This window comes from Rhea americana, unplaced genomic scaffold (assembly GCF_003343005.1).
Source record: "Rhea americana isolate MKP2758 unplaced genomic scaffold, rheAme1 scaffold_11, whole genome shotgun sequence".
NCBI lineage: Eukaryota > Metazoa > Chordata > Aves > Rheiformes > Rheidae > Rhea > Rhea americana.
The window spans coordinates 3,216,924-3,230,910 of record NW_028185150.1 but is presented as its reverse complement, the minus strand read 5'-3'; the positions used below and the strand labels follow the sequence as shown (position 1 = coordinate 3,230,910).

Genomic DNA, 13,987 nt, shown 5'->3' with positions numbered 1-13,987 from the left:
TAGGCTCCTCCGCCACCTGTGTCAAGAAGTTGTCATCAATGCATTGCAGGAGCCTCCTGGGCTGTTTGTGCTTAGCTGCGTTGTCCTTCCAGCAGATGTCAGGGTGGCTGAAGTCTCCCATGAGAACCAGGGCCTGTGATCATGAGGCTACTTCCAGCTGTCTGTAGAAGGCCTTWCCGACTTCCTCTTCCTGGTCAGGTGGCCTGTAGTAGACACCCGCAACAGTGACCCCATGCTAGCCTGCCCTTTGATCTTCACCCATAAGCTCTCAGCTGCCTCCTCCTCCATCCCCAGGCARAGCTCAATGCATTCCAATTGCTCTCTCACATAAAAAGCAACTCCACCACCTCGCCTTCCTGGCCTGTCTTTCCTAAAAAGCACACAGCCATCCATGACAGCATTCCAGTCAGGCGAGCTATTCCACCATGTCTTCGTGATTACAGTTTGATCGTGGCCCTTTGACCGCACACAGATCTCTAATTCCTCCTGTTTGTTCTCCRTGCTGTGTGCATTGGTTTACAGGCATTTCAGATTGGTATACAGGCATTTCAGGATAAGCTCATCTTTTTGGGCAATAGTGAGATCAAACTTAAGATTTTTTTTTTTCCAAAATCTGTAATATCCTCCCTTTGTCCTTCCTGTGCAACTCCAGCCACTTATTTCTGCTTTTTCTCCTCTTACCTTTCTGCTTTCACACTGTTTGTTCCCCCTGTCCTCCCCTAACTCTGCACCCTGGGTTGTCAGTTGTCACTGCRCCTTTTAACACTGAACTAGTATTTCACATCCATGTTGTAGTCTCATGTTAGTGTTACTCAAATATCAGTAACTTCTAAAGAAGGAARAGAAATGACCCAAATACTGGCTTCTGTGACTTTCAACTCTTTGACATTTTAGTGCATGGAAGGAGAATAAGGTATGTCTGCAAAGGTATTTAGGCTCATTACTTRAGTTATAGGTTCATAATTGGTCCTTCTGAATAGACAACAGCTAAGTCCAGAGTACTTCTGCTGTGGCATATCCCTGAATAATGCAAAATTTGATTTTATWTTTTATATTTGTGTACCTTTTTTAACATCCCTATCACATAAACAAAAATAGTCTGTTTTGTTTTATGCAAATAGTTGAAAGAAAATGGTTTCTTCCTAGGAGGAAGAAACATATATGCCTAATAAAGGAAATCACTATCTGGAATCTCATGCAATAAATGATGGGTTCATATGAATATGAAACATTGTATTTGAAAAGGGCTAGATTTTCAAATAGCAGATATACCTTTTAGCCATATGCTTTCAGGAAGGATTATATCCTTGCAGCTGAAAGGTTCTATAAAACTCTGAAAATTTTACTTTTCTTATTTTTTTTTTCCATGTCTTGACAGATGTAGAGATAGAAAGTTTTTTTTTTTTCCCTAAGCTAACATTTTTTCTTCTTTCTCATTTAATTACAAGGATGAGGAAGATTCATTTGTGATGAAAGCTATTATTCATGCCATCAATGATGACAATGTACCTGGATTACAGCACCTTCTGGGATCTCTGACAAATTACGATGTTAATCAACCCAACAAGGTAAAGTGCAGGTCTGTGCTGAGGTGGGTGGGGGACTAGCTCTCACACTGTTGAATAGAGCAATGGAGTTATAAGAAGAAATGTAACCCTTGAAATGAAGGAAGGGAAAAAATCGAGTGGATGGGAAATAACTCTGTCTTCCTTTAGGGGAAATCTTACTAAAGTATTCTGCAGTCAGTCTTCRCAAAATACCTGAAAATGGAGCCCAAAACATTTTTTGCCTAGACCTTGGCAAAATACAATTCCAAAACAAAAGTAACAATCAAATCTATTTAAGAGCTGTACTATATGAGATATCAAGAGTTCGGTCTGGGGTGTTTTTTTTTGGGGGGGGGGGGGAAGGAGAGTTTGCAGTTGTTGTTCTTAAGGGAATTGAAGATGCCTGAATATTCCTATCTTTTTGGTATTACTTCCTTCTTTTTCAAAGGCCTTTTAAAAACTTAGTGTGCAGGGATAATCCTACTGCCAAAGTTGACTTTGTAAAGCACTGTCAAAAAAGGTTTCCCATAATGCATAAACTGGTTATCTCAACATTATATTAGATAGTGCTGTTCATCTGTTTCGGAAATGCAATGGTTTTGCTTACTAAAGGATTTCAATTTACTGCTGCTGTACTAAATTGAATTATCAGAATGCAGATGAGGAAACAAGTTCTGTTGCTGGCTCTGCTGGTTGACCTTGGATATATCATTTCCACTCCCATTTTTTCGCTTTCCTGTAAAAAGGCAATGATTATACTGGTCTTCATTATAAAGTACTTTGAAAAATATTGATGAAGAATGCTATAAAATTAAAACATTTTTTTCTGTGCAGAGGTCTAGAACCTTTCAAGTTACCAGTGTATTTTTTGTTTTACTGCTACAGTCACATTAACGTTCTAGTAGGTTGCTAGTGGTTTGTATCTGAGTTATTGTGACCAATTTTCCAAGTACTCTGCCTTAAAGTGTGCATATAAAGGAACTGCAGAAGGGAACATCTTTGTCAAACTGATCTAATAGGAGTTTAATGTTAGTATTCCTGTCTTGAAATTCTTGGCTTTAATGTGTAGCATATTGTTCAATAAATGTAAATATGACCTCATCCCAGAAATAMAGAAAATTGGAGTGAAATAAAATTCTTTGCACCAAGGGATAAATAGTTTTCTCTACAACATGCCCTCTTCTTTAATGTCTAAAAAATAAGTGTATTGTTTATATTTTGTATTAGCATGGAACTCCACCTCTATTAATCGCTGCTGGCTGTGGAAATATTCAGATGCTTCAGTTGCTTTTAAAGCGTGGATCCCGTATTGATGTTCAAGATAAGGTCAGGATTCTGCTTTGTCACTATTCTGTGTGTTCTTAGCTTCAGTTAGCAGAGAACAAACACATCATACCAGCTTGTACTGGACATCARAACATCTGAGTAGTAGAGTCCGTTATATAAGTTATCCAGTGTCCTCTGTAGCAAAAAGAAAAAAGCAAATCTGTAATAATTTCAGCTTTCAGTTGCTACTGTATAACCTCCAATTTTGATCACTTTGTTAGCTGAATTTGAGCAATATGTGATTCTGGCTTATGAAATTGCTTTGATTAACTCAAATTAGTATTTGCTTAAAACAGCAAACACTTTAACACTGGTAAAATTTTAGTACGGAATGGTATGATAAATGCATGTTTTCTTGATACAGACTGTTACTACTAAAATTCATAAATGTCAAGAGGGTATGCTTTGCAAAAAATGCTTTTCAAAAAACTGTTACAATCATCTGGACCTCATTTATACCAAATCACTTGAACCACTGTCTGTGTCMCTTAGTTAGTAGATGGTAAAATATGTAACAAATTTCTTTATCCTGAGACTGTTCTTTCCACAAAAAATGCCCGTGCAAGGAGGAAATGAATGTAAAGATGTAAAGATCTGTCAGTTATCCTTTCACAGAGAGTTTTTTCTTTTTTTGATTGACATGTAGGGCTGTTGAACCAAGATGAAGTTGTTTTTTTAAAAAAAAAAAAAAAGAGATTCTGATATAAGCTGTAGCTTGACTGGCTCATATCTGCTGTGATGAATCTGAGGTTCAGTATACCTGTGTATATGTGTGTGCATGCATATCTCAACAAAAATCTAAAACAGATTCTAAATTCTGTGTAAACAAACATTTTTGACAGGCTGGATCTAATGCAATCTACTGGGCTTCTCGACATGGTCATGTAGAAACACTGAAATTTCTCAGTGAGAATAAATGTCCTTTGGATGTCAAGGATAAGGTAAGAACGGAACTTTCCATCTTTCTGGTAGAGTAGGTTTTTTTGTTTTTTTTTTAATGAATATAGCTTCATCTTAGCAAAGAGAGATCTTGCCACTGGAATGTCTTTCAACTATGCTATAATCTAAAGAAGGTAACTTTTTTTAGTGTATTTATATAAGCTGACATAGAGAGCTCTGATAACACAGCTTTTAAGCAGCTGCATGTACTGATTATTTTTCTGACAGATGTTAGCCAGGCATGAATATAAATGTGGTGAGTACATGGTGGGTAGATGGAGAAGTACAAACTTAATTTAATTTTCTCATGACAACTGGTTTCACATCGGAACGCGTGGTAAAATTGTGGTTCTGTTTTTCATTTCTCTTGACTGCAAATCGCTTTTGTCTGACAAGTAAATTTGACTGTTACTAAGTTGACTGTAATAAAGCCTAACGCTTTATAGCTGATGAGCATTTACCTTGTCTTCAGCAGTGTTACTTGAGTAATGTTTGCACTAGAAGTTGGTTGCTGTTAAAATCTTTTACATTAACAATATTTTTATACTGCTATAGCTCCAGTGTAGAGACAGTTATACTTGCAAAATGTAGTTGACAGGAATGCTATGCAAAGCATATTAGGAAAATTAATGTTCAATTTATCCTGTTTGAGCTATTAAAGAAGTTACTCTTTTAATAAAAATATCATTTCTTTTTCATATCAYTGTAACAAAATCATTAATCAGGTTGTAAATAATTACATTTAGAGACCAAAATATACCAGGATTTACCAAAGTCTTGAATCAACTGTGTATGTATGGAAAGAGGGAAAATAATATGAATAGAAATAAAACTTCTATTTCAATGCCTCATTGAACACACTGTGTGCTCCCTTGGCCAGCTGCTCCTTATATTGCTGAGAGATTGCATTGTGGCTGTAATTTTGAACAAATAAGTTCAGAACAAAAAGTTCTGAAAAAGGAAGGCCTTTGAAGAAATTGTGTCAGCTGGTGTTACACGTGTAATGTACAACAGTGTGCTAGCTGGAGATGTCTACTGACTGTAGTTGGGATGCCAGGGTACAGGTACAGAGAAGGGGCATGGACTTCCATGCCACATATAAGCATTCAAACTGTGCATAGTGGTGTATATCTATGAGTGATGTATGAAATTACACTGGAATGTTCTTCTGTAATTTCAGTCTGGAGAGACAGCTCTCCATGTCGCAGCTCGGTATGGGCATGTGGATGTGGTTCAGTTTCTCTGTAGTATTGGATCCTATCCAGACTTTCAAGACAAGGTGAGTCATAGCTTCTTTCTGTTTTTCGCAAACAAATACAGCTTTAGTATAAGTAGACAAAACTCCTAGTTTTGCCTTGCTGCCTCCCATGTGTTTGAATTGGAAAAAAAATAATAGAATTATGGAGGTTTCTGTATCTTTTAATATATGAAGGCTGTTCAGAAACAGCATCCGTGAACTGCTGTAGCCGTACTCCTAAAACACAAGGACTCTTGAAAATGAAGGTTTAAAAATTAAGAGAACTGTGCATCATGAGGGTATGGATGGTGTATCCTGAATTCAGCTAATGCTTTTATTTTTAGCTACTTGACTACTTTAGTTATAAGCCTTGAGTTCAGCTTGTTTCTATGAGTCATGGAGGTTCCTTAAATGTGAAGCTCTCTTTTGGAAAATGAATTTGCAAGAGGGTTCCTGTAAAGAAGAAAAATAAATCCTACCTGTCAGCTCTGAACTGGAAACTTTTATGGGAAAACAGGAAGGAAAAGCATTAATTTAAAAAGAAGAAAAAATGCAACCCAACCCAAATTTCACTGAAATTCCATGGCCTATTTGAGTTCTACCAGCCTTTCAAAATGCTRTGTGCTGTAGGACTGTCTTTATGTTGTTTAAGCAGCAGAAGGTCAGAGGGCCCCAAAAGTGCCCTTTGGCTATTACTTTTTCCTGAGATTTTTGCAGAATCATTTGATGACATGAGTATCATCATCGATGTTTGCCAAGCACAAAAGGGTATCCCATTGCTTCGAATTTAACAGAATGGCTCTTTCTGTTTTTTTAATTCTCTCTGCTTTTCATTGAGTTACCAAAGCATTGCTTTCCATAGCTTATTTTTATAAAACTTTTGAGTGCCTGAATGATGTTCTGCAGAATTGTTATGAAGCGCAGGAATATTAAAGGTGAATGTTTTGAAGCTTCCTCGGTTCAAACAAAGACCACATTAGAATTTCAGTTGCAACTGGACTTGAACRAATTCAGAATACCCACAGCTTCAAAGCACTGTCTTAATGTGACATTAGATGACTCAGTTTCCTAAGTACTTAAGTCACTGTCTACATTAAAAAAATCATTTAAATGTGTTKTGAACATTGTAAACAGTGACATGTCTCGATCTGCAGGTGTAGTGGGATTTAGATCTCCTTGGTGAGTGATCCATTTTAAACACTATATTAATCTCTCAGTGCACGGGATACAGAAGTTGTTTGTCAACAAGGATGCGTTTTCAAGTAAGAACTAAAGTAAATAGCTTTAACAGCATAGAAATATCAAAATTAGTATTGCTTACATGCTAGGTATTGTGTATAAGTAGGTCTATGGTTAGAAATATGGACTCCCAGAATCAAGATAGTGATGAAAATCTAATGAACTGTCACAATCACTGAGTATATCAGCAGGAATTACTCTCACTTTGAGAATGTCAGCATTAGAAATTACCATGTCTTTTTATAGGGCTTACTTTAATAGACTRTATTTTTTCTTTCCTGACATCTTCCTGCATTTTTAAATTAAGCTGGGGAATAGTTACTACTAGCATTTGCTTCAGCTATTTTGTATTTTCCTAATCTGTGTTGACAGGAGGAAGAAACACCATTGCATTGCGCTGCTTGGCATGGCTACTACTCTGTTGCCAAAGCACTTTGTGAAGCAGGTTGTAATGTGAACATTAAAAACAAAGAAGGGGAGACTCCTCTCCTAACAGCATCTGCTAGGGGTTACCATGATATCGTGGAATGCTTGGCAGAGCATGGAGCTGACCTTGATGCAACAGACAAGGTTAGTAATGGATGAGTGAGTTACTGTTAGTCAGGAATTATGTCCAGAGATCACAGATGTCACAGAGCTGTACCTCTGAGTTGTTTCATTCAAGTGCTGCAAGCCATCATTACTTCTATGATATGGGTTTTCTAGATGGATCTAAGGAGAATATTGATGACTCCAATAGYCTTTGAAGTTGCTGAGTAATCATTTTTCCATGATTAGGTTTCTGTGTTTGCATTATCACCTTACTAATTAACACTTTGAGCAACACACTGTATATAAAAAATAGCAGGAACAGTAGGAGCTGAAGCTGGCAACAAGCTATTAAGAGAAAAAAAATGAATTGTTTGCCTTTGATACCTATGTGTGAGATAAAATCACACCTAATACCAGTAGTCTACATTCTAGCTATTTAGAAATAACTCCAGTTGATTCAGAACTATTTATTTTGTCATTTAGAATGTGGTCGCAAGGAATAATCTTTGCATTTTATTGCTTATATTTATGCCATGCTTGTTCTTATAACTAGCATTATTCCTGATGGAATTGCCATTACATCTAAATAGTTGCTAAAATAAGAAAAATGCTTTCTCTTCTAAAAAAGATTATTATTATTATTATTATTATTATTTTTTTTTACAGACACTGTCACTTTAGCTGTTCCACAGAGGGGAAAATTCTGCCTCTAAAATTGATCCTTAAGCGGATGACTTTTTTTATCACTAATTTCTGTCAGTAAATGCTACAGTGGTTTAAGACACTCAACTGGCTGTTACTGGGAAGTCATCAGCATAAAATGTTTATCTGCACTACATTCTTTCCTGTGAAAAAGCACAGTAGCTTAATATAAATCTGTTCTCATCCCATAGTTTATTTGTTCTGACAGATATTGTGCATCTCCTTGCCTTCACTCTCAAAGGAAAAAACATTGTGATTCTTGAGGCAGGGAGATGCACACAATTGCCCTGAAATGATCATGACTATGAAAAGTACTTTTTTTTATTATTAAAATCTTGCTTACAAGATGTCTTATGATTTCAGGACGGGCACATAGCCCTACACCTTGCTGTAAGAAGATGTCAGATGGAAGTGGTTAAAACTCTGATCAGTCAAGGATGTCTTGTAGATTTCCAAGACAGACACGGCAACACTCCTCTGCATGTAGCATGCAAAGATGGGAATGTTCCTATTGTGATGGCACTCTGTGAAGCAAGTTGTAATTTGGATGTCACTAATAAGGTAAATGGAATATGAATACTGAATTACTGTGTTTAATAATAGCTCACCTGTTGTATAGATGACGTTTTCCACTTCTCTAATATGAAAAGTATTTTTTCCTTTTTCTTTAATTTTTTGTATCTACTTTATTTTTTGTCTCAAATGCTAAACATTAATTCACCTTGTAAATTTACCTAAGTTCTTTTCAGTTGAGTAAATGATTAAAAATGTATGAAGAAAGAACCCAACTGAATTAATTGTCACAGCATACTTTGTTGTTCAATTCTAATGTTAAAGTATATGCCTGCCTGCTTCCCTAGTTGTGTGGTTTTGCTTTAAGCTGACTACAGCTAGGCACTCAAACAGATGAAATGCATTTCTTCTGACCTAAATTAGCATTGACTTGAATTGATAAAAGGAATTCTTCCAAATGATGTGAAAAGGCCTGTACCTTTTAAATCAACTGCAGAATCTACTCGCAGTTACAAAAACATGTCATCTTTCCTAGTTCATGTTTTCATGCCTTAAGTTGGTTTATTAAAACAAATCCTAATCAAACATTATTATTAAAATAAAATAGCTTGAATTTATTTATAAAACCAGTTTGTTTCCAGCAGGGTATATTAAATCTCAGAACTTAAGTGTAAAAGTGTTTTCRGAAGTTCAAGAAAGCAGACTGAATGAGATGCTTTTGGGGTACTTTTTTGTGGTTTTCTGTTTCACAGAAGCGTGATAATCACAGAAACACACAATTATACAGAAATTTTGGTTTCAGTGCATATATAACTGGATAACTGCCAGCCAAAAATGCAAAATGTCCATGATTGTAGTAATTGCTTTCCAAAGAGAGAAACTAATAGCCTCTCTCTAAAACAAATGCTTTGTTGCTCTCCTTTGTTGTGCTAGTGCTGTAGGATATGTGAAAACTAAATGTAACATTCTGAATTTCCTCCTAAGGATTTTTAAATAAATCATACACTGCTTCCAGAAATTTTCTTATTGATGGTTTGAATAGCTTTAACATCAGCCGTTAAACTCTGCCAACCTGCTATGTAGGGTTAGGGCATGATATTTAGCTTTGAATGACTTTCACTGATCTGGAAGGATGCTATAATGTTACTTTTATGTGCCAAAAAGTTTAAAAGTTATTTGTAGGRGTTTTTCTGTGATTTGTTTGTTTCAAGTGTTGCAGCTTCTTTGTTTTTCTGAAAAYGTGCATATTCTGACAATAGCATACTACTAAATAACTTTTTCATTTACGACAAAAACCTCTAAATTTCTGTGTATCAGACAGCTAAGGGAGGTTGTGGGGATTTTGGCTTAAAGGTTGTCCAGTACAATCAATTTTGTTTTTAATAATTAAGACCATCAACTGCCAACTGAAAAATCTTATGATAATGAACTGCCCAGTCCTGCCTCTGAGCTTAAACCTCTTTGGGCAATTAAATCCAGATCCATAGTTGAGGACACATTTGGGGGAAGGTGAGTTAATACAGTCAAAGACTGGATTAGCATTTTATATAATTGAGAATGCTGAGCAGAGATCAGTGGTTTGACCTTAAGTATACTGTGGAAAAAGATCATCAGTCTTSAAGTGTTCAGAGGATATGGTACCACAGCTATAGAAGCTGTGGTTGAAGTTTGTGTCCTGTTATTCCTTTTAGACTCTAGTATACTGTGAGGTACTTCACAGCACACTTTGTTTGAAAGAGTGACCCTGGGTCATTATTTGCACTTGTCATTTTCAGCAGCAAGCCATGAAATGTGAGTGAATTGCCATAATAACTGTATATCCTTGCTTCTCAAATCTGACTTTGCCCAGCATAAATAGTACTAGTTGAAGGTACTGTTTGTTTCTTCCACAGATATATGCAGTAGAATATCATAGGCATTTATCTGACTTGAGATGTAGGTTCTTGAGGAGCAAACATCTGTTCAGTTCAAGTTTTCCAGTAGATACATAGTTAGCTTTCCCTTCAAATACTTTTTTGTGAAGTAAGCATGTGAGTTGTTTTCTGCATGTAGGATTAGAACAGGAGGAAGAGTGTTGAAAGCAGAAAAAAGTATAAGCAGATAGAGGAAGAGTTACAAGCAAATAGTACATGGCAGTGGTATTTATAATGATGGAAGAGAATGTGAAAGACCAAAAGTGGATGTTTTGAGAACCTGTTCTCAATGGACAGTCTCAGGGGAAAAGTGAGAGCTGGTGAAGGAATACATCCAGCAACTTCCTCTTTTGATGATGGTTTTCCTGATCATTTCTCTGGCACTGAAAGAGAAAATCCCTTCGGATTGACAAAGCAATTTGTCCTTAATATATCTTTCTTTTATGCCTTTTTTTATGGGGAAAGGGAGAGTGCAGATACTTAGTTTTAGGTAATACTTGGCTTAAATAGAACTCAGGGCTTTAAAGGTTAAGAATTTAGTGTTGTTGAACTAGATTGGATTTACTTAAGCAAAATGGAATTCAGTTTACTAGGAATTAGAAAGACATTCTCACATACAGCCACATACCATAAGAATTCTTCCATAGTTGTAGGGAACTTAGCCATATAATTGTTTTTCATTTCTAAGTAGTCAATCTAGCCTTCATTTCTAATTGAGCTTTAAGGCATTCTGCTCAAGCTGTAATCAAATTACTTAAGTTTTTGCAAGGTCTTCATCAGTGTATAATTTTTATGAGTAATCAAATATATTATGTAATCAGAGCGCTGTTCTCTGGCTACCATAGTAACACATTCTTTTCCCTGCCTTAGTATGGAAGAACACCTCTACATCTGGCAGCAAATAATGGCATTCTCGATGTTGTCCGGTTCCTGTGTCTTACTGGCGCCAGTGTAGAAACTTTAACCTCTGTAAGTATGACAGATGTGTTAAGTTTCTTTCTTGTTTTATGTATGACATTAGGAGACAAGTCAAAATTCCTATTTTGGAAAAGAAGTAAGGACAGCAGTCTAACATAATTAAATTTCATTTTTTTAAAAAAAGATGTTAGACTGAAATACATCCCTAGCTTGAAAAGCATTCTGTTGCGCACCTGTCTCCATCTTAAAGCTACTTTTGAAACTAGTTAAATACAGTGCAATTACCACTTCATCCACAKAATTTGTTCAGCTACAAATTGTGGCATTGTGTTTTCTGTGTGCCAAATAGGCCACTGGCCACTGTCTTAATACATCGTATACCATTTGTATATGTATTAAACTTTTTTTTAACTTTAAGATGGTTAAAAAGATATATTTTCGTGGTGGTGATGTGTGGGATGAGTGGATGAGTGAACTAGCATGCAAGTGTCCTTGTAAACGAAATTGTTCTTGTTAGATCAGTCAGCACCACTGCTTCCAGTCAGCATCCTCAAGGTATTTTTCCTTCTCAGAGAGAGAAACATCCCCTAGCTGGCACATGCAAAGGAGAATGAAGGAGAATGAGGCATCATACRCACCATTACCTGTGTTTTAAGCAAACTAGCTACCTTCTATTTGCAGAAGAATTGGATCAGTTTACATTGCTGCTTGCCATAACTAATTCATCCTACTCAGAAATAACTATTGCTCTCTGTATTGAAATATTAAAATCATACTGTCATTTAGTTTTAGCTGAGCTCTTGTTTTCCAGAGCTGTTCTCCAAACAAAGTACCCCTGAGATTGCTGAAATGGAAGGAAAAGGAGAAAAATGCTGTRTCTGATTTGTTTTATGCATTTGATAGAATTTAAACCAGTTTTGTTGTCKTCTGTTTTATCCTCTTAACGTGTGCTGTTTTATCATCTTAATATACATCTCATATGTCAGGCAAAACCTTTAAAAAGCAGTCATTAAAATCACTGACGTTAGAATTACGACTTCAAGTTCAGCATTTACAAATGACATTCTGCAGACTACTGGATTTGCCATATCCCCTATTAATAAGTAACAAAATGTGTATAAACTGGGCTTACTGGAGTGTTTTATAGCTTTTTGCTCTTCACCTTTTTTTTCTAGTAGGTTCCRTTCTATATTTGTGCTTTCACTACTAAATACTGTACAGATAAGATGTAACAAAAAGGTTGTGGGGGAATTCATGAGCAGATCTGTGTCAGTTTGTTTATCATGATGGCTATATTGACATGATTGTGTGGATCCTCTCCTTCCAAGATAAAAATAYTTTTTATTTCTTTGTTTAATATCGGTTGGAAGAAGATGACAAATTAAATTGTAGTGATACTAAATCTAGCAGGAGAAAGAGACTGGTTATACATTACTATCCATTACTGAAGCAATGTTACAGTGGAAAGAAGGAGAGAAGAGGAGAGGGAGTGAGCAAGCATACTTGGTGATTTTAATGACACTTAAGTTTTGTATGAGCTTGCCAGGTGAATSTTAAACTGTTTTGAAAACTGTTATTAACAGCTGTCTCTGAGCCACTGCAGTAGAATTAATTGCCGCCTTCTTCTCTCAGAATTTCTCAAGAGTTAACTTTTTTCAGCATTGTTAAATAACTTTGCACTGGAGTGTGATTTCTCTGTCCCCTCCCTAGATTAGAGATCATTTTAGAACTAGTTTAAATTTGATTGTGCACATTTTCTTAARTGAATCCTCTTCAGAAAGCCTTCTGTTTCTGAAGTATATTCTCTTCAGTTTTTAAATATCCTTCAGAATGTCCTGTGTGCTCATGTACTAGTTGGCRCCATATTGTCACCTCATCATGAAAGTTTCTAACATTTTAATGAGCTTAAAATTGTCAGATTGCTCGGAACCTTTGATGCTTGCAAATGGCTGGTTAAATTCAGGACCAACTCTTGTATGCATGACTGTCTGATGTACAAAAAAAGGAGCTAGTCACTGATTGAGATAAAATGTTTCATCATGTGATAAATGTTTTCATGGGTCCTATAATCAGAGGGTAGGAGCTGAGGGCTGTATATATGCACACATGCACAGATATAGGCATATATATGTCTCTGTATGTATAATATATATTTCTGTAACTTGCATGCCAGCTTTGCTTGGCCATTGCTATTCTAGTGTCTAGGTCCTTGTTCTGTAGTTCTCAAGAAAGCCTGAGCAGGAAAATAACTCATCAAAACCCATCTTCTATTTTGTTTGATTATGTTGTTTTTTTTATTCTCACTGTGCCATACAGTTCATCCTGCAGTTGACATCCAGAAAATTAAACAGCTTCATCTTGTTCACAGAACTGGACAAAAAGGAAAGCYTTATCATATTAATTCTTTTTTCATGGAAGGTGCTTTCTTTGCCTGTTACATTGAGCTTTMAGATCTGAGTCAAAATACTCATGAAAATACAAAAAAAAAAAATGCTGCCATCTGTCAAGTTAAACATCTCAGAATGCTTTTGCTTAGGTAGATTTGGCCTACAGTTGTCTGCTGGATTTGATGCTTTCTGTCAGTGCTGCTGTGTTGGTAGCTCTGGAGTATCTTTCAGCTAATCTGGCCTTTTTGCTTGTCTTTTTTCTTCTGTGCTCTAGCAATCATGGATTTCAAAAATAATGTGCGTCAGGGAACAATGCCTTAGCAAGCACAGGCTGCACCGTTAGGTAATATGAGCTGGGCACTGAGAGTAACCACAAGGCAAGCAGGCAGTGTGACTTCACCAATTAGGGCACAGTCCTACAGCACCSAAGTGAGGCAAGTAGAGCAGGTCTAACAGTAAGTAGCTTCAGCCAAGAGTCCAACTCATCACAGAATCATAGAATCAGTAGGGTTGGAAGGGACCTCTGGAGATCATCTAGTCCAGCTCCCATGCTCAGCAGGGTCACCTAGTGCACATTAGACAAGGTTGCTTCCAGCCAGGCTTTGAGTATCTCCAGAGAAGGAGACTACACAACCTTTCTGGGCAACCTGTTTCAAGTGCTCCATCACTCTCACAGGGAAGAAATTCACCCTCACGTTCAGGCAGAACTTCCTGTGCTTCAGTTTCTACCCTTTT

The 13,987-nt window shown here is 36.5% G+C and overlaps 1 protein-coding gene across 2 annotated transcripts in view; it reads left to right on the top strand.

The window, feature by feature from the left end:
* Positions 1-13,987, top strand: part of DAPK1 (death associated protein kinase 1) — a 91,613-nt gene that overhangs the window by 59,333 nt on the left and 18,293 nt on the right. For both annotated transcript variants that reach the window (XM_085313077.1, XM_085313085.1), the window contains 7 exons: positions 1,449-1,568; positions 2,775-2,873; positions 3,716-3,814; positions 4,993-5,091; positions 6,661-6,858; positions 7,885-8,082; positions 10,818-10,916. In XM_085313077.1, the coding sequence (XP_085169203.1) occupies positions 1,449-1,568; positions 2,775-2,873; positions 3,716-3,814; positions 4,993-5,091; positions 6,661-6,858; positions 7,885-8,082; positions 10,818-10,916 (912 nt within the window). The remainder of the gene's footprint in view (positions 1-1,448; positions 1,569-2,774; positions 2,874-3,715; positions 3,815-4,992; positions 5,092-6,660; positions 6,859-7,884; positions 8,083-10,817; positions 10,917-13,987) is intronic.